Source organism: Pundamilia nyererei, unplaced genomic scaffold (assembly GCF_000239375.1).
Source record: "Pundamilia nyererei isolate P.nyererei 1_Seehausen unplaced genomic scaffold, PunNye1.0 scaffold00010, whole genome shotgun sequence".
Lineage (NCBI taxonomy): Eukaryota > Metazoa > Chordata > Actinopteri > Cichliformes > Cichlidae > Pundamilia > Pundamilia nyererei.
In genome coordinates this window covers 2,907,635-2,929,142 of record NW_005187411.1, presented here as the reverse complement: position 1 = coordinate 2,929,142, position 21,508 = coordinate 2,907,635, and the positions used below count along the sequence as shown (strand labels likewise).

The 21,508-nt window shown below is 41.8% G+C and overlaps 1 protein-coding gene across 4 annotated transcripts in view; it reads right to left on the bottom strand.

Annotated features, from left to right (window-relative positions):
* Positions 1-21,508, bottom strand: part of qkia (QKI, KH domain containing, RNA binding a) — a 78,993-nt gene that overhangs the window by 25,278 nt on the left and 32,207 nt on the right. For all 4 annotated transcript variants that reach the window (XM_005723823.2, XM_013908427.1, XM_013908429.1 and 1 more), the window contains exons 2-4: positions 20,867-21,009; positions 10,185-10,301; positions 1,649-1,792 (exon numbers count right to left, since the gene is read on the bottom strand). In XM_005723823.2, coding sequence (XP_005723880.1) covers positions 1,649-1,792; positions 10,185-10,301; positions 20,867-21,009 — 404 coding nt within the window. The remainder of the gene's footprint in view (positions 1-1,648; positions 1,793-10,184; positions 10,302-20,866; positions 21,010-21,508) is intronic.

The following is a 21,508-nucleotide window of genomic DNA, read 5'->3' as shown; positions in this document are numbered from 1 at the left end:
TTTAAGGTGTCACGGATAAATGAGGGAGGGGCTAATAATCGGCTCAGTCATTTTTAATGATCGTTGAAAGCCCAGATCGTAATCGTGATTAAAATTCGATCAATTGAGCAGCCCTACTCTAAACTGGTCTAAACGAAAAGATACCGTTCAGGGCCCTAGAATGATGCAATGACAAGGATTTGTTTTAACTCTTTACACTATGAAACAACATTTTACAGTCTCCCCCATTATGAGTTTTGACACCTCAGTATATATCAATAAAAATGTGGTTTGACGACCATTAGGATGGTTTCCAGGTCTTTTCAAGCATACAGTAGCTGTATAGGCAGAGATTACCCTCACTAACTTCTGATGCACACCCAGTCATTTTGTTCTATAAGCAGACCAGAAATATGAGAGAAAGCACTCAAGGAGCTTCAAGGGGTAAAGAGGTAAACCCCATTTGTTTTAACAATTACTTTCCTGATGTGGCAGACCCAATAAAATAACTAATAACCCTGAGCTGACACATGTAAACATTTGAATTAAAATATAGCAATTTATAGTCTATGCTTGTTTTTCCTAATACAACACCAGGATTCAGAGAGCCTTTTGCATGAGAATTTCTATATAAAGTTTCAAACATGTTGGTCTTAGAGCTAAATAGGTGACTTCAACTTAACTCTTGGGATTCAGGTTTCCATTTTATAAGTCTGAAGAGAAGTTTGTTCAGCTACTTTTTGACAGATTGATTAACATACAGCTCTTACTGGTGTGCATCTGAATATCCCTGTAATCTTATAACCCCTATTTTGATGTGTTCAGATCAAATTTTTTCCCACTATTGAGCTCATTTCCACAAATGTTGACTTTCTTGGGGTATCGAAGGCATCATAACTCTGACACTCAAACATTACATGCTTGTAATTGTAATACAGTTACAACTGGGACAAACGCTGTCCTTGTTGCGTATGTCCCTCCCCGGGCGAAAGAATCTTAATGTGAAGCACACATGTAGGAATAATTATGCATTAGCACGATAGAATGCATGAAGGACAGCGGATTAACAAGGTTACAAATGCAAGTAACACTTTGTTTAACCTTGTAGGGCTGATTTTGGTTGGCCCCATTTCCACAGACCTCCAACCCTGTGCATTGCCACCTGGTGGTAAACCTGTGCCTTCAGCTGCCCTGCCCACCTGGTCACCACAGCTAAAAGCAAAATATGCATTGCATGCCAAAAGCACTACCAGCAGCTATCACCAGTGGCACCATGTAAGAGGAAGTCTTGGCAGAGGGGAAGCGGAGATGAAATGTAGCAGTCACAGGAGGTGTGTACAGCTAGCTATGTTTTTCCACTCCGCTGGAGGTACAGCCAACCTGTTCTCCTCAACTATATATGGAAGTAAACAGGATGCTAACAGCGGGATAGAAGTAGTATGCCATATGTAGGTCGGTAATCTTGTTGTTTTGACCAAAAGCTTCTCATAGGACCATAAATTTAGAGTCAATATAAGTCCTTCATCTTCTGGGAAACTCAAATGGAGAACATTAAATCTCTCATTAAACCACAAGCTGCTACCATTGCATCCATCCATACATCCATCCGACCGGCAAGAGGCAGAGTACAAAATGTGTACGTATAAACTTGTGGACAGTATGTACTTACTGCAGGTACAAGGAGCTTCTTGACCTCCTCCACTGCTCTCCTCATCTTGATCTCTGCTCTAGCCTGTGTGTCTTCCACTGTGATGAGGACATGAAGGTCTTCATTTAGGTGTTCCCAGTTTGGCTTCCCTCTGTTCTGCTCCTCCTGGACAGAGAAATAGGAAGAGCGAGAGAGACGTTGAGTGAATGTGACAGTGTGGGTGTGTTAGAGTACCAGTGCAGTAACACGGCATATCAGAGAAAGTGGAGGCGAGAGGCAGGCATACACAGAGGACGACGGGGCCCTGTGAAGAGAGGCGGGATGACAGGGCCGGCCCTTTAGTCAGCTATTTAGCTTTAACTTTGAAAGGACACCCTTCTTTAATAGATCCCTCGCTTCGCAGAGACAAAGATGACAGCTAGCCCTGCAGCAATTAATATCAGTGAAAGATGGATGGATCAGAGAGAGATGGATGGGGATATTTTTATTTTATTTTTATTTTTTTAAACCGCAGCAACTTCACTTGTTGGAATAAAATTATAACATAGCTAGGGCTCAGAGTATGTGAAAGTACATGAGTGTGCATCTGCCTCTGACACATTTTGACATACACTGTAAGGGCAACAAAGGTTCGATGAAGGAGTCGTTTTCCTTCCTACAAAGGCAGCAGCACAGCACTCTCAGGGTCCCAAACTGTAGCAATAGCAGCATCTAAAAGGAAAAAATGGGTTGTATTCAAAACCACCATCACTGCTAGATAGCCTTTCAACACAGTTAAATAGGAAGCAGGCTCAAAATTGAAATTTGGCAGACTGAAGTTTAGAGAAGCTTTATGTTTTCAGTTGCCTCCATGAAAAGCCCAGTCATACCCAAGTCGTGTGAAAAAGGTAAAATGGGATATATGTACAGACAAAAAAATCCTACATTTGCAGCAAAAAAATAAAAAATGGGATCAATTTTCAATTTAGCATAGCTACTTTCCTCCCTCTTCTTGTTGCCCGGCTGACAGTAAATCTAGCGAGCAGACACTGAGAGCGCTCTAAAAAGCTTTTGAGGTTGGATCGCATGTCAGCGTACAACCATGAAAGCCAGTGGTTTGAAAGCAGACTACTTCCCCTTGAGGTGAGGAGTTGAGGTCTAGGTTGTCTGTAAAAGATACAACCTCAGATTTTGATGTGTGACACCACATTATAGCACCAAAAAGGGGAAAAAGGGATAATAATGCTCAAATGTTTCAGTTCGTGAAGACAAAACGAAAATGAATCTGACTGCATTGTAAAATCAGAAATGTTTTTCCAAAGGAGGTCAGAGTCTCGAGGAGTCAGCTGCATACTCTCCTGCTGTTGTTCATAAATACTGTATCGTTTACTCCCGCCCATACAAACCACCTCAACTCCAGATCATGGCTCATTTCTGAGTAGTAGGCGAACTGCTGCAAGGATGTCTAATTACAAACAATGCATTGCAGTGCTCTGCATGGGGTCCACCTGACATGATTTCAATATACTCAACGAGCACCTCAAAGTGAGGTGGAGCACGCACGCACGCACAGTACTAAGAGCTTGAGCTGAGTGCCACCCACCTGCTTTCTACTCCACAGAGAGCTGTTGCCATGGCACTGCTCTTTACAACACACACACACACACACACACACACACACACACACACACACACACACACACACACACACACACACACACACACACACACACACAAGAAAGTTCAATATTCCACTCTCGTTTTCCCCTTTTCCACACATGGGTGTGGGTGGGAGGGTTGTTGGGGGGCTAGTTTTCAGCAGTCAGGCCATTATTTCACCATGGCTGTTTGCTTATGGCCTATTAGGGGACATGGGGACTGGAACGTGACTCAGCACTTTCTGGAGGGGACAAGACAGAAAGGCCACAAGGGCTGCCACTGTATGCAGGACACAGTATGAAAACACATGGCTGACACGTAAAAGTATTTACACTGACAGACTCCTGCTCAAGTTGGAACCAAAAAAAGATTAGTCGGTCACATGCTCGTGCACATATGTGTGCAAAGTGTGACCACCAAAGCTCGGACAGATTCAGATTTGGTAAGGATTTTATCCAAATATATCGGGGGGTGGGGGCGATGCGTACACCCACACATCTCACACCAGCATGACTGCCTGAGAACAAGGTCACTGTGTGCCTCTGAGAGAATGTGACAGCATGACAAACAGGAGGAAGGCTGGAGGGGGAGGTAAGAGGAGACCTACCAGGAATATTGGGAAGGCCTTTGAAGACAATGTCCATGCTGGCCAACATCAAATGCCACTGCAATAACCACGTACCGGAGGGCAATGGATTTTGGCAAAGCACGTAGCATGAAAAAAATAGCATGGGGATTGCATCTATAAACACCATCTAAGAACAGGATCAAGGGGAAAGGCTGCTAGTCAGCTATGTTGCCCGACTTCCAACGTCTGTGCAGCACCTGTTAGCCCGTTGCATTTCACACCTCTCAGAAAGCTTAAGGCCTCAATTCTCACCACATGTTAAAAGGTTACAAAAATATAGCACTGATATTTTTGACGATCCCTTTTTTGGTTGTCCTAAAAATCGTGATTCAACGTAGGCTTTTTAAACTTATTTCATGATCTGAGTAGTTATTCTTTACAGTCAGGTACACTCAAAAGGATCTTTGGCCATGCGGCGCCACAATTTTATTGTTATTTTGTTGGTATTTGACAGTCTAGCTACTGTTTCAACTCTGCCTTTGCTACTCTGAACGGCCCATTTGCTTTTGATCCTAAAGGATTTCCCAACTAAGGTCAGAACAACTGAGGCTGAATGCAAGCAGGCCAAACAGGTGCAGCAGAGAGCTGCAAGGACATGGAAGGACAAGAGAAGATAAGCAACGCTGGAGAAGAACAGTAAGCACTGAGGGGAAAAGATATAACTACATATTAAATGAAAATGAGCCAGATTACAGAATAAACACAGAAAACCAACATATCCACCCCCAAAATGTAGATGACAGTGGTTAAAAAACTCAACTTATCAATAAACAAGATCAAAAATGACAGATTGAACATGACATTACTAAACAGGTCACCTTTAAATCTTTGTGGCTAAAGGACATAGCCAGCTATCACAGAGAAACAAAGACATGAATTACTGGGTAATACGGCAAGTGTAGCTGCACCCTCTGCTCAATGCCAATCACATTAAGGGTGCTCAAAACAGACCAAAAACAGCCTGCAACACAACTCCGTTACAAATAAGGCTTTTCAGATTGCAGGGAGTACAAATCATTCTCTCAGCCATCAATACCATATGGATGTTGATTTCATTTTAAAGTCAAAGTGACTTTGTGCGACACTTTGTGTCCATTAGGTATTCGGTTTCAGTCAGTGTATTGCAAACCAGGCCTCAAGTGACCCCACAGGCTCTAAGCAATGGGACATATTGTTTTTAGGGTGTATTTTATCCATTAGCTACAACAACTAAACTAATGTTACTAAACTATTGTTAACAGTTGGTCATTACAGTGATTAAGTATAAATTCAAAAACATAAAAACAGCTTGAAAGAGTTAGAGCTATAAATATAAAATGAGAGAAAAGAACCAGGCAGATATTTTGACTCGACATTGTTTCCCTTAAGTTGTTCAGCTTAAGGTAAACATTGCTAATAACCAGCCATTAATATTAACTAATTAAGGTAGACTAAATTATTCACTGCTTTCTCTCTCCATGCACCAGCATCTGTGCACTGAAAGCATGAAGCCGTAATACCTGCATGTATCTGCTATTCTCACAGTGTGCCCTTTTGCGGTTGGATGGTGCCAAGTTAACCAAGGCGCAGCCCCGATGTCTACCAGCTTTTCTGGTGTGTAATCAGCCTGGCAGCCTGTGCTTCTTCCACAATCAAATATTAATGTTCACAAATTAAATTGGATTTTATATATAATTTAGAAATGTACAACACTAAATATCCGCCTTAGTCCTTTTTCTATGACAGTCACCTTTTAACCCCCTAAAGCTATTTGCAGAGGAAAAACTCCAAGGCAACTAAAGTAACACCTGGACTCTGAAGACTTAAGTACAAAGAAGCTATTGTGGCTCTATCGAAGTGCATCCAAAGATGAGGAGCTAAAAAAATAAATTAAAATGTAAACAAAACAAGTAGGTCTGCTGCAGAGCCAGCAGGCTAATGGAATTCAGTGTATTGACTGCCAATGTCACATATTAACTCTTAAGCAATAAATGCAGGAGCTGTAGTGTGACTCTGTCTATGGGCTGGCACAAGCTGATGGCTCAAATTGGAGTCCGATTCTATTCCATCAGTGACCATGCTGATAGCACAGTTTTAGCCATTATGTTTTGGGACAATCAGCAAAAAATACAAATCAAAGCTAATTCACTTGATAGAGAACATTTTTCAAGTGCAAGTCTGAAAGGACATTTAGTGCGACTCTAAATAAAACAGCCATCTACGTAATTTCACCATGTAGCAGCCAAAATAGAATTAGGGAATTGGTTTTGCAAAAGGGAAGGGAAATCCCTTTTCTGCCTGTGCAGCGGTCGATACAGCGTACCTGTAATTTAATTGCAGTTGTTCTTGCTGCTGTTTTGCATTAAGCGCGACTGCGGGAGTGGAAAACAGAGACCAAAGCTGCCACGTCAGGTGAAAATCTGATTGGAATATGGCTGCAAAGAGAGTCCTTTTTAGCTGTCAGAAAAATAATTACTCAAATGTGTCAGAAAATCTTTCATCTTTCCAACCATACTTCTCTATTAAGAGATGTTGCAAAAATCTACGTGTACCAGTCACTCTTATAGAGACCTCACAAGTTATTTTCATGTGTTAGACTCCCCTGTCTCAGTCTAAGCTGGATTTCAGATGCCTGCACATACACACAGACATTTGTAGTAAGTTCACTATTTTCATATTCTGTATTTGCCTACCATGCCAAACCATAAATGATAAAAATACTTCTGCTGGGCTCTGTCCATTATAGCTGCCCAACATCATTTTAGCGTCAACACTACGGTGCAGGCCTGCAATCGTTACATCACAGGCCGTGCTGCAACTCATTTGACAAAGAGTGTGTCATTACAGAAATATCTTGCCTCAGTCCTGAGGAAATGTCGATGGTGACTCGGTCAGAGGCACAAAACAGATTTTTCTCTAATGTTTTTTTTTCTTATGTTAAAAAAATTAACATTTAAGAAAGAACGCTTTGCACTCGATTATTACTCAGGGGCAAGAAATGCAGCTGTTCTAGGGAAAATTCATGAAAATCACTTTATTTTTCCATCTTGTCCAACATGTTTCAATTTCTACTTCAGATATTCTATTCTAAATAACCCAATGCTGCACCATTAGACAAAAGACATTTGTTAACTATGCTTAAATACTGTGCTTGGAAACAATTAAATGACTACAGTTTTTAATTTGCACACAAAATACTACAGCAAACAAAAGAAGGCTGCAATGCAAAGTAAATTTGTGTCAGGCAGCCTGAAACAAAACATGATATGTGTTGTTACATAAATATACAACAAATAATTATAATCTGGTGTGATTAGATGTTCAGGATTACAAAAATCTCCATCACTCGTCATCCATCAGTCTACCCTATTGTTCTCTTCACCTGCTTCTTTCCCTCTTATTTTATTTTCTGCTTTTCTTCTCTCACTATTGTTCTTTACTTCTCTTTCCCATTCCATAGCTCCAGTGAACTGACTCCCTGTCAGGCAGTGCGACCCAAGAGGGAGTAACCAGCTGAATTATTGAGAGCATAAAAATGCTGCTGCTAATGGATCCTGAATAAACACACTGGCTAAGCTGCTGCCGTGGCATCCTCTTCTGCCACGGGGCATCAAGCTGAAAATACTGAGGTTGAGAATGCAGTGACTGGGAGCTCCTCACGCAGCTTTATTTGCAGCTGAGCCACAGCCATGAGACGCTTCAAAGCTTTTGGGGTCCTGTAAACAAATCTCATAGTATCTATTATGATTTATGGATCCAAAAACAGTCACATTATTAGGCGTTTTCCTCATTACGCACTGTAACGCAACATTAATGGGGAGGAAAAAAACAACATTAGTGGAGTGTTGAGTGATTAATGTAATTAAATCTTCAGTTATAATTTTGTTTAAAGAAAGATAATCGAAATAGGGAATTATTGTGCTGCAATCAATTTTGTAATGGTGTTCTGGTTTTGTCTCTTTTTATGAGTCCAGCAAATGCCTTTTCCTCAACAAAGGTGAAACTATACCAGCAAACTCCTGAAGTGGAGACTAGTGAGCTCAACTTCCATCAAAACAATCCTGTAACCCTACCACCTAATTTCTTTTCCATTCACTTATTTGTTGTTCAGTTTAATTAAATTTAATTTAAATTTAAACATTTTTAAATTCCACAAATGTATAATGTTTTTAGTCTCGATAAGTAATCCTCTCAAATAATGATTTTTTTGTAGCCCTACATGGGTGTACGTTAAAATCATAGCACAATACTAGGGGGAAAAAAGAGAAATGAAATTTAAAAAAAAAAAAAACTATAATGGATTTGGGGGAGGAAACAAAACCTTTTCCTCATTTACTTAGATTTTCTATGTATACACAGTATTCAGGACCATTTATGAAGCATTTTGAACATGAGATCATTTAATTTCTAAATATCAAGTGGAGAAATGATCCTGCTTGCTTATGTGTGTAATATTTGCCTTGACAGGTCCCATCACAGCATCACACACACACAAAACAAACTGGCACACGTCATTAACTTTTAACACAGTAAGAAATAAGGGAGGCAATCATGGATTCACGTAATGAGCTAAAACAAAAGGATGTGTGGGCTGGTACATGTGTGAGCATGCTTGGTCCCATTAAACAACTTCGGGATCTAATTCCAAAGAAGACGCCGCAGCTGAGCATCTCCATCTTGTTCTGTGATAATGAACTTACTCAAATGGAAATGAGAAGGAAAGATAGAAATTAAAATACGAATGAAAGAAGCCATAAAAAAAGAGGGGAAAAAAAAGAAAGTGGAGCAAAAACACTGGGCCTGCAGCAAACTGGATCCTCTAACATATGACTCAGCTGGAATCTGTATGATCTATTGGACTATTCTGTAACTGTTGGACTTTTGTTTTTTGTTTTTTTATGTAGGAGAAAGGTAAGTATTTGGACATGGACAAAAGACATTTCTGCAACTGTTAAATTACAGCTGCTTTCATCACACTGTGTCAATGCACTGGTCACTTTTTTAAGTACACCTGTATAACTGCTTGTTAAGCCAAATATCTAACCAGCCAATCGCATGGCAGCAGCTCAAAATATTTAGTTGGGTCAAGACAACATGGTGAAGTTCAAACTGAGCACCAGAATGGGGAAGAAAGGTGATTTCAGTGACTTTGAAACTGGAATGTTTGTTGTTGTCAAGACAGGCTGGTGTGAGTATTTCAGAAACTGTTGATCTACTGTTGATCTGTGGAATTTCCCCACATAGCAATCTCTAGTGTTTACAGAAATTGGTCAGAAAAAGACAAAATACAAAGTGAGAGGCAATTCTCTGGGTAAAAATGCCTTGTTACTGAAGCAAAAGCGGGCTTGATCTGGTACTAGCAAGGTGTACCTAAAGAGTCACCGATATGATGATGAGCAATTGGGAACACAAAGAAAAGGAAAATTTAAAAATGAGATATAAATAATGAGTTAATTAAATACAGTCAAAAGCAGCCTTTATAGGAGGCTTTGAGGCAGATGGGCAAAATTTGCAGTTAATTGAAACAACACATCTTAAAACTGTCAATTTGTCCTTATATTAACTTCCACACAATTTCCTCAGGGATTAATAAAGTATTCTTATTTTAAGGGCATCACTAAACCTGATCTGACAGACTCGAAATCTTACTTCAGGGTGCATTTTTGTTGCTGTTGTCTTGTTGTCAGCCATACTTTGGGATTGTGTTATGATAGGAATTTCAGCAAACTTGGCGTCTGACTTTGACCGCGTCTGAGATTTTTAGGACACACACCTATGGTATATCAATTTGAAAATCCTACGTCGTCTCATTGGAGTAATCGTGTCCATGTCACTCGCACAGAGAGACAACATCAATACTCCAGGTCTTTTATGACTGTGGGCTCAAAATGTTTCACATCATTTTATTTTATTTTATTTACCTAAAGAGCACAGTTTGTAAATAAAATAATGCAAAAGGTGGCATTGTTTTGCATAACTTCAGTCCTTTGTGGATATGTAGAGACCTTATATGTCTCCAAAGTCAGCTCGGTATATCCAGAAATAGTGGCTGCTCCTGGCCTTGGCCGACTGGTTTACTACTGGCTTCAATACTTTCCACTGCGCAGCGTTTTGCAAACAGCACTATCAGATATCAGGATGCAGCCACTGGGCATTAGCTAAGCATGTGTCTGCTTCATGTTTCTTCAAGACCAGAGGGAAGCTTTTTGTGTGACCACTGGCCCAGAAACTTTCGCAATATTGTGTGAAAATTAAAAAAAATATGAGTTTTCCTCTTGTATATACCAGGCACACTGCCACTGATGATCTTACCTTCTTTTTGTCTCTCATGGAGCTTTTTCCTCGCACCATGATTTTGCATCCCGTTTCTGCTTCCAACTGTTTGGCTGTGAGTCCCCGCGGGCCAAGGATTCTCCCCACAAAGTTATACTGCAGAAAGAGAGAGAGGAAAAAAAGTAAAATAAATTTTTAAAAAAAGAGAGAGAGAAAACCTTGTGAGTCTATATACAGACACATAAAAGACAGAAAAATTTACATTTTATTTACCTCAGAGAAACCCTTCATAAGCAATAAGCAGTTTCCATGAGCTTTCAAAAAGCATGACCTCAGCTTTGTTGGATATCACGCCTCTGCTACAAAGACTACACGCACAGCCAAAACTACCCTCTTTCAGCCTTTCAGGAGCCATTTTCACACCTGCACTACAGACCTGAACTTTTCTCGACAACAACACTGGAGGATTTGTGTCTGAGAACACAAAAGTCCATATCAGTCTGACAGGATATTAAACTGACCCCACCCTGCCAGTTCCCTATGCAGTGTAATGTCCACTTCACTTAAGCAAGTACGCGTGCAGGTGCCGTCCATCATGTGTTTTCTGTGATCTACCAGGCCATGCTTAACCCAAAATAGATTTTTTCCCCTTGTCTGACACAAACAATCTGCTGTCTACTAAATGTAGGAAAGGAAAAGTTGGTAACCAGCAGACACAGTTCCTCTTTTTTTTCAGTTTTTTCCCACCTATTTGACTGGAAACCGTGCTAAAATAGCTGCACTGGTTGTATTTTTTGTCCCTTCACCACAATGAGAGCACGATCACAGACGACAGTGAGGTTGGCTTGCCCCAATAGATGTCAAAATGATCTCAAACAAAAAATAGAATATTAACTACACAGGGTGTAGTCTGGGTGGGCATGGTGGAAAAAGAACAAGGGAAATTGAGGTGGAAAGTGTGCTAGGGGTTGTGAAGTATGGCAGTGTGTTTTGACACAATTTTATTATCATGGCCCCCCTTTCACTGGTGAGTGGCTGTGGAGCTTTGTACCACAAGGAAACAAATTTGCCAACATAATCCTCTTGACATGAAACTGGTTTCCAACAGGATAAAGAGAAAACATGTTGGAATAATCCAAATCAATTTTCAGCCAGAACAAAAACAGAGGGTAAGGAGGAGCACAGTGATGTATAAAAAGGTAAACAAACCACCCAGGTTTCAATAACGTATGCTGGTGGAGAGCATGACGGGTAAGAGATGCCCCCTACCCCCTTCTTTTTCTACCTGAAAATGCTCACTGCCATAGCGGAAAGCTTTCCTTGACAATCAGAAGCACAACTATTCGTCTCTTGGGCTGTCGCAATGAGCTGTGACACCACAGCATTGAATTCTTAAAACGCAGTCACATCTGCTTACGCACGCCACCGCACCAGTGCCTCTGCAAAATCCAAAAGGCTATCAGAGGAGTCACATTTAATTACAGAGGGATTACAAATTTAATGTGATGTTGCCAGTATTTCCCCTAAACAACATAAATGCTACTGAGGACAATCGAAAACTCCGGGCCTTTTGTTTTTCTAGTCCCTGTCGGTGGGTTTTGCCTGCATCCCTGGCCTGTCTCTAACAGGAAAGACACACCCTGTGACTGGAGTCTCCCACAGACGATCATGGCGTGCTGCTACACAGGCTGCAAGCGTGCTTTTCTCTGTCACAAGGCAACTGTCCGTTTGGTTAACTCGAATGCAGGAAACTGGCACAGGGGCTACATTTGTGTGTGTGCCAGCTGAAGGATGTAAGGACACCTGTCCTCGGAGGTCAGCCACCAACGAGGTATGGTGGCCTGCTTCTGACTTGTACATAAACACACAGATGCATGCACAGCCTCGAGAAGCACAGAAGAGAGAGCTGTCTGTCTGCATCACAGCTCCCGCTGCAGACGAGGGTGAACCCTGAGTACTGTGGTACTCCTACACATACCACACAAACACACAGTTTCTAACCCACTAAACTCAAGCTACAGTGATGTGTGTTACACTCTGCTAACAACAGTGGTGACATATTTGAAAAATGCTTGCTGTCAAATTAGCAAATACAAGGTTAAAGAGAAAGAAAAAAATCTAAATGTATATGTAGATTTCTGTGCAGATATGACATGTGACAGCTCCAATTGGCCTTAAAACCTACAATATAACCCATCAGTCCCAAAACTGACAGATTTATTCACCGTGAATATATTAAATACATATATATTACACACCAAGCTTAAATCATCGGATTATAGAAGGGGGTAGGAGAATATCTGATTAAAACTCTGAGGTGGCAACTAGTCGAACCACTCACCTTTTTACAGCAGAGGTGTACAATGTGAACATGATTATGCTGTGTTTGTCAGAGAGCAGTGACACGAAGGAGGAAAGCAGGAAGAAATAAAGAAAGGAAAAAGTTAGAGATGATGCCACATCTTGTTTTACCACTACTTGGGAAATGATTATGAGTAAGAAAGGCCAGCACCGGCGCATTCTCGTATTTTTCACACTGGGCAGGTAGACAAGCTAACTACTCAACTCCATCTGACGGGTCCTTGCAGATAAAAGAAGTGTGCGGATTGTTATGGCCCCAGGCCCTCTTGCGGTGGTGCTGTCTCTATTGAGTTGCAGGGGTTCCTGTGTACAGCTGAGTAAGACTGGTGGAAAAGCAGAAAACCCAGCGAGCACTCTGCACAGCTATTTAAACGCCACGTGCCTCGTCTGGCTTTGTCTCACATGTCCATATATTGTTTGCACACTTCACGTTTCTTCCTGTAAGTTTCAAAAATACATATATATGTTAAGCTGGCAGTACACCTCAGTTTTTTGCTGTGACGTGACTACGCGAGCATTTCAACAAAGCAGCCACCTATCATATTTAAACTTTGCAATTTGAAATGTAACACTGCTGTAAAGAGTGAAGCCACATTTACTCAGTAACAGAATAAAGCTCAGCATTTTAATTGTAGTGGATGGCTCGCTTTGCTCCCTGGTCTGCAGTGAGGGTTTGACACTCTTTTCATGGATGTTGATATGCTTTTACAAAAAAGCGACCTCCATTTTCAGCCACTGGAATGTAGAGACAATGAACAGCCAAGCGGGTGAGTTATCAGAAGGGTACAGGGCCCTCGACTCTGCCAGGAACTACACTCAGTACAGCCAGACAGGGGAGAAGGACGGATACTGTGCCCTGACTGCCAAATGCACTATCCAGTCTTCACCCGGGCCTGCTAAACTATCAAGCTAGCTTTCATTTTCTGTCTTCCTGCTGTTAAATCAACTCCGTGCTTCTGCAGACTTAAAAAACATCTGGGAGCCATCATTTTTCTCGTCTGGACTTCCAGAGCTTTATTATTGATTATCGTCAACAGATCTATGATTTTCCTCACTAAAAAGAAAAAGGAGGGGGGTTGGGCTCGATTATTTACAGTAGTAGAAAATTGCAATGGAACCCTTAGAGGACAAAGTCTTCTCTTCAGTTCTTGAGTTCAGTGTCACGTTATCTGAGTTTTCTCAAAGTTTCACCCCCCCCCCCACAAAAAACAAACAAACAACAAAATACAAATACAAACATACAGTATTCACACATAGCTCATGTGTAAACACAAAGACATACAGATGCGCACACATTCATACTCACAAAGCCCCCTCCAGGACAAAGGCTTACACTGACATTAAAGGGCCTTTGTTTAGTCCCAGTTATCGCTACTCCACAGGCGGGTTATGCTGTGTGCATCTACGTCTCTGTCACTGTGTGTTTGTGAGCGTGTGTGACACAATGTATGGGGTGAACTCTTACAGACACCCTCGGCATACAGAGCTGCACGGGTTTGTGTGCACGGGCATTCTGGTTTTGTGTGAACTACTGAGAAAAAACAGCAGTTCCACCAACAATGCTCACAGAAGCAGAACAATTGTGCCTTTGACGGCGTTTGTTTGTGGTGGTGGGGAGACAGGAAATGAGATCATGCTGAGGGTTCTGACTGTGTGCGTGGAAGGCTTATCGAAGAGCCGGGCAAGGCCAGGAGCAGAATACCAATCACTTATTAACCAGCCTTGCTGGGCTTATGGAAATGAGGAATAGTTCATTCAGTGCAATGCATCATGGAAAGGAGGAACCTGGTTACACCAGGCACCATCATCTCTCCCCATCTTTTCACTTACTTTACTCTAAACCTCCCTCAAAGTCTGAAAGCATTATTGCGAAACAATGATATCCAGTTTATGGAGGCTTTACAGAAGTTACCAGCCTGCTTAGTTGGTAAAATACATCCCTTTTGTTTCCATATCCTCCCTTCTGTATCCATTCATAGCTTCTGGAAACTCTGCGGGCTTCCTTTTCCTCTTTGTCAGGACCTTGGCGTTTCCTTTGCTTATCTGTGACCCCCACCCCTGTAGTGGACAGGTCTTTCATTTAATCACAGACAACCTCCCTGCTTTTAGTCACTCATTTATCTTTGGGCTCTAGTGTTGCATCACTGAGTGTTGCATCCATCATATTTACCTTCACACTACTGCTTGATCCCTACCCCTGCCAAAAAACAGTATAGAAGGAATATGAAATGGAGCAGACGGGTGTATAAATTACTGAAACCTGCATACCTGATGTTTGGGAGGGACAGAGGACAAGGCCATAGGCTGATGAAGGAGTGAAAATTAGACTTAGATTCCAGTGGTGACATTTACGCCTCAAAGCCCTACAGACTTCAAAGCTCTCCATTCAGCACACCCAGCATTTAGTGCCTAATCCATAGCTCCTTTGATAATTCTGTTTGGGTTTATTTCGGGGTTGCAGGCAGGGTGGAAATACAGACGAGTGAGGACGGAGAGATGGAAAGCATAAAGATTGATATTGGCTCAAAGTTTGGAAGATGTGAGTAAAGAAAGCAGCGAGCAAAGTTTGTAACCCTTTAGATAAACAAGAAGCTGGGATAAAAAATAAACAAGTAGAAACATGCTCAGTTACATTCAGCCTCACCCCTATGGTTAAACGTTACATAATCACAATGAATCAATAGAAGACCGAGAAAGATGTGGATTACTGTTATTCGTGTGATGCTAGCTTTCTCAGGAAAACTTGATGCCGGTTAGTTACATCTCACCAATATCCATTCAGTTTAACAGAATTATGCAAATTCAGGTAAAGCTGTGAAATCACACTTGCATCAGCTGATTAGCCATCAGCTTCTTTACTCACTTGTACTGATTCATAATATGACAGCCAACCATGTAACTGATAACAGCTAGTCATAAACATTCATAGCCTGATCTGCTTCTAGCAACACCCTGTGATGCAACAACTTCCTGTTAAGTTTTCGGTAATGTTGATGTTGATATCCAGCATTTATCCTGGCGTATTAGATCTCCCAGCAGTGTCTCTCATTATGAGCTATTTCCAATAAATTGTTGATTCCTTCAGGAGATTGTCTTTCAAAAAAATAAAAAAAATAAAACAAATAATGTTGGTACTGACACAGATATCAAATTAGTATAGTTGATATTTACATCCAAGATTTTTGTTCAGCAGTAAAATCCTGGTACTTACACAGCACTCTTCAAGCATTAAAAGTGATTTTCTCCCACACATTGATACAGTGCTTTTTTCAGTGCCTTCAAGTGCTTTCCAGTTATCGCACACATGCAAATTGATGGACCCATCAGGGGTGACTTGGACACTCTGGGATCAAACCACTGACCTTACGACTGTTAGACGAAATGCTCTATTACCTGAGCCAGAGTCCAAACAGGACAGGTCTTGCCAGCTATCTCTGTTTTTTTGTTTTTTTAAGTCAAAGGCATGGATATTAGTATTTGCTCAAAAATCCTGTATCAGTGTGATCTAGTATATGTATGCAGGTAGTCTAGCACTATTGATACAAGCTGACACGACAGTGCAGTGCAGTCTTTGATTCCGGTGTGGTCGACCTGCTTCATTTTGTCCTTGATTCTCACTTTTCACCCTCCGTATCTGTCAGCTTAATGATGCACAGACGGACGGGCCAAAGCAGCACGTGGCACCATCCACCCAAAGTATGCAAGCACACGCTGCTGCTACACAAGCTGGCATTAGTGCAGTAACGGAAGCACGTCTAATAGCTTATACTTTTGCTCTTCGTCATTTTAACTGACAACAACAAATAGAGTTCTCGCTGCTTAAATTATTATTGTAATTACCTTCTTATCAAACGGCTAACTGGAAAACCATCCGTTCATCAAATTATCAGCATCACGCATGGCTGGCTAGCTATAGTTATCAAAATCCTCCTCTCTGCCGCTCTACCAGTGTGTCGAGGTGAGGTGCGGGGCGGTACATTTCCAGGACTCGTAATGACTTAAGGGGGTCAGAAGGATATCAGGAGCTGGCATGATAAGTGATGACACCCTCATGGGAGCAAGCTTAATGACTTTCCCTGTGCAGGGACCTGGCTGGTTTGGCCGGGCAATTTTTCCGCAGTGAAAGAGAGAGGGCCAGGACATTCTGTCTGCTCAAACCACCAGAGCCTCTTTCTTTGCTGTTCGTAAATCTGGGTGCCTTGCAGTGAAGCACCATGATCCAACAGAACACATGAACACACACACAAACACACTCAGAATTCAAATAGTTAATGGACTTTTTCTCCCTCTCTCTCCCTTTTTTTTTTTTTAAACCAACTCATCAATGTATAGAAAATATACTATCTTTCTAGTGTCTTTTTTTTCTTATTTGCAAAAAGATTTACAGTTAAAAACCTCATTTGAAGCTTAAATTCTTTGGAACAATGAAAGGCTGGTGATCCCCCCGGTGCTTTCTCCAAATATAAGGAGAGAAAATATTTGCTTCTATTAAGGAGACGAGTTATTTGCGGTTTACAGATCGACTAATTTGCTTTTAGAAACTTTAAAAAATAAGAAAAAAATAGAAACTCGCATGGACTTCAAACATCTGCTCCTGTGAGGTTCTTTGGTTTGGAGGCAGCTGGTGTGGTGAGAGAGCGGAAATGGGACAGGGGCTTAAAAGGATTTCATTACTGAGGTAAACAACCTTAAGTGCCATGACAACACCCAGAACACTAGACAAACAGAAAAGACCAACAGCAGAGACTTAGCTAGGGTGTCCCTAGCTAGGTTTTTTCCCCTTTTTTTAAAATAAACAATTTTGGCTATACAAGTGATCATTTTCGTCTTGTGGATGCCCCCGAGCTTGTGACAAGTTCAGACGGTCCTGTTTACCACTTGCTCAACAGCTTACATCCAACTGAGGGTCTCATTTCACAGAGTCAGCACAGCAGAGGTGTCTCCCCCCACCTCTCGCGTGTGTTTTCAGTCCTAAGCATTTCTCAACACCAGGTGACCTGCCCACAACCCACCTGGGCATTTAAGAGTTGGCACATACAAATACACTGGGAATAAAGTGGAGACAGACACCATCTTAAAAAGATATGTCACACATCCTATCAGACGCCTCAAGGTCAACGGAAATGACATGCTGAGCTGTCAGTCAGCTGCCTATCAATGTGTATGCGAGCGTGTGCTTGGAAGAGAAGCGGAGCCACAGATAGCATTTAATTGAAGGTTGAAGTTATCAGATAGCCTGCGACTCAGCTGTCAGTCAAGATGCAGTCACCACAGTGACGCTTCGAAGTGTTCTGCACCGCTGACGACATCGGGAAATGGCTGACTTTGAAGAATGGCGAGGGGGTGGGGGGAGACAGACGCGCAGGCAGACTGAGTGATGGAGGCGCACGCATACACAAACACATTTACAGACAGATGTGGGGCACACAGGCCAGAAGAGGGACACACTTAAGGGAATTAGAGTAGGAGTGTGCTGGCGAGGCAAGTTATTTTGGTAGAATTGACATGTCGCACTGCATCCAGGCACCAGGACAATCTAATTATCTACTGGTGAAACCTGAGCAGGGTAAACATAGGTGATCTGACAGAGAAAGCGTAAGAGAGCGCGTAACCTCAGCCTAAGGATATAGTATGAATAAAGGGAGTTTTTAAATGGAAGTGAAAACTGAGAGGAGAAAAAGTAGATGCCAAGAGTTCCACAGATGGGGAAACGGCATGAATGATGACAAATGTTCCACGGCAGGTGAGTAGATGCCAACAACACAAAACAGGAGACTTGGAACATCATTCTCCGTTTTCTTGGGAGAGCCTAGACTTGTATCAGCAAGCCACACATACATGGATTTTCAGTGGGAGGACTCTGGGAAATCAGACAGAAATGTAAAAAGGATGGTGAAATTCCCCAGTCTAATAATCTTTCATTACACTTTCCTATCCGTTAGAAGTGGGCAGATGGGGATAAAAGGGACATTTTTCCCTTTGCTTCTTTTCTATCCTCTCGTGCTTCCTCCCCCTTTTTCTTAAAAGACTAAAGGCTTCTTCTTTTTATCATCTTTAAAAGCACAAGCTGTAGAACCGCTGTCTCTCCGTGTTAAGACAACCATTTTAACTGTTTTATTGGGAAATCAGTTTAACGCGCAGCAACACTTTATCTCCTATTGTCTGCTGCTCAAATAGTCAATGCCAGATTTCATTTCCTCTCTGTCCACTAACTTAAAAATCCTAAACAGCAGCGAGAGCAGCAGCACAATCAAACGGATGACTACTCTTCAACTTCAACTGGTAGCCTTAAAAAAAAATTACATATCTGGCACAAGATTACTGTTGGCACCTACACAAATATGATTTGGCAATCATGCTGAGGAAGTTTTGCACGTGTTCCAAACAGGAGAGCTAAAATAAATAAATAAATAAATAAAATAACAATCATTTAATCTGGACTTGCTGCTGATTTCTCCCAACTGCAGTCATCACATCTAAATTTAACAGTAAGTCTGCCATTGTCCTCTTTCCCTGCTGACAGACTGAATGGCCATGCTTGAATGTGTTCACCAAATGAAAGCAGAAAACAAATAATTTGAAAAATGTCCTATTTTTGTGTCACTGAGTTTCAGTGTTCATCTGTGCTCACACTTCTTTATGTGCATGTCAGTGGGTGTGCTAATTTGTGTCTGATAAGGTCATCAGTGAGTCATCTTGACCACCAGGGGGAAGCCTAATTAATTTAGTAGCTTTCCAAACAGCTTATAAACAGAATACAAGAGTTACAGCCCTGCTCTGCTCAAAGCAGTGCAGCAAAGCGAGTGAAGGGTACACCAAGGGTCATCTGCGGATGCTGCACTTTTAATAGATTGTGTGTGTGTTATTTCATTAGCATCTCTACAGTCACAGGTGGCACCCACTGCTTCACACATTTTTATTGAACTTCTTCGCTTAAAAAAAAAAGAATTGCATTCCTGTGCAGCACAAAACCCACACACAAAGAACACAGAAACTTCTGCAGTAACTGAAAGCAGGCATCATCTCTAAACAGCATGTCACAGTCGATGATCTCACTAAGACGACCACCATGCTCTTAAAGGCAACTGCACATCAGCTATGACCACACATGTCACAATTACAAGGCAAACACTTAAGGGTCACTTAAACTGGCTGGAAGTCCCTTAAGAGCCTGAGCGCAGACGCTGGGCCTGGTCTCAGGGTGAGATGGAGCTAAGCTGATCCTAGCCAGTCCCTGGTGCCTTTTATCAATTCTGTCAGGGGGAAAATGCAATCCATGCCCGACTGAGCCTTGGCCTGCTCTACGGTGTCTCTTATCCTCGTCACCTCCCTCCATTCATTTCCTTGCTGCCAGCTGCTGGGATTATGAAGAGAAACGCTGCTTCTCAGGACGTGACACAATCATTCATGTGTGCGCCAAAGATTACCATGAGCACATAAATGTGGCCGACTGTGGTAAACGCCTTACACACACGTCCCAAAGCTTTACACGCAGACACACATATCACTCTGCTCTGTGCTGCCACCATCCTCCTCATCTCTAGAAACACCATGGTACCTCCACCGTGTGCTGCTTCCCCCCCTGCCCCAACTGTGTGTATCCATCTCTCCATCACAGTAAAAACCAAGTGGTTACTCGAAAAGATTTTCATTCCCTTTTACTGAATATTTATGAAATTGCAGTTTACTTTTCTTGATGCTTCTTTTTTCAATCCCCCGCTTTCTCTCGCAGCACTAATCTGCTGCTGAGTTGGCTCATAAACACCCCAGCATGCTGCGTTTTCCACAGACCGGGACCAAATTAGTGTGCAGTCTGACAAAGTTGTATCAGTAGTACATTAACAACTTGGTGCACACAGTGTAAATCGGGCAGCTAATAAAGTAAAAAGAACAAGTCAAGGACTGCATGTTTATCAACTAAAATATATATTTTTTTAAAGAGCAAAAAACTGAAAGGCAAAATAACAGAACTGAGAGCAGAGTGCATGAGCAGTGAGCAAGTGCTTACAACAGTCATGAGATATGTCTTCAGTGCTGACAGACTGCAGAACTATCAGCAGCTGTCGTTCCCATGATGACACATCACAAAGACACATGGCCTAAGGCAAGAGGACCAACAGTGTGTGTAGAGGTATTTCTGCACAAGGACCAGTGTGTGAAAGAATGTCTTTATCTGTTAACATGAACTTATATGAAAAATAAAATCTAGTTTCTCGATGAGATTAAGATTTCTTCTTTAATACACTTTCCTCTGGCTCCAGTCTAAATATTAATCCAGCAACCATTCAGGCAAATGCTCTGATATTATTAGCAATGTGATGCAACAGCAAATGTGAGAGACGTGTAACCCTGATACTCACATCTGGGTACTCTTTGACAGGCACAAACAGTTTTTCCTGCAGGTGAACGATGGGTCCGACTGGTTCGGGCAGCTCCAGTGGGTGTTTGTCCACAAGGCCATTCACTGTGTCGCTGTACATGTCTTTACGCACTCTGTTGATCTCTGAAAGACAAAAATATGTAAAGTGCGGTAAGCAACTGCATAAAAACAGAGCAGTGACACTTAAAAAGAACGGTGCTAGATATATCACTGTCATATTGATTTTGACTTATGGGGAAAAGCCTAATGTAGCATACAAATCTTTGCCTTGCGTAATGTTTGTCTTTTACAGATAAACAACTGCGTAACTTGGCTAATATTAACATAGCCTTTGAGTATAAAAACGTGTGAGCATTAATGTTTCCTGCTTTCTACAGAAAATGGCATTTTTTCCTACTACAAACTGCTCTGAGTAGAAACAACAAATCTGTGATTGTGTGCAAGTTAGTCTATGAGCCGGAGACAAAAGTTAAACACTGCACTATTTACAGGTTAAGGCCACCGACTTTCTGTTCTTTCCCCTCAGAGGTTGTTCTCTAACAGAGCAGCCTGTGCAAGAGCCTGAGCAGGAGACCAGATACAGGGGAATCACTAAGGCTTAAGTATATGCCGCCTTTAGATC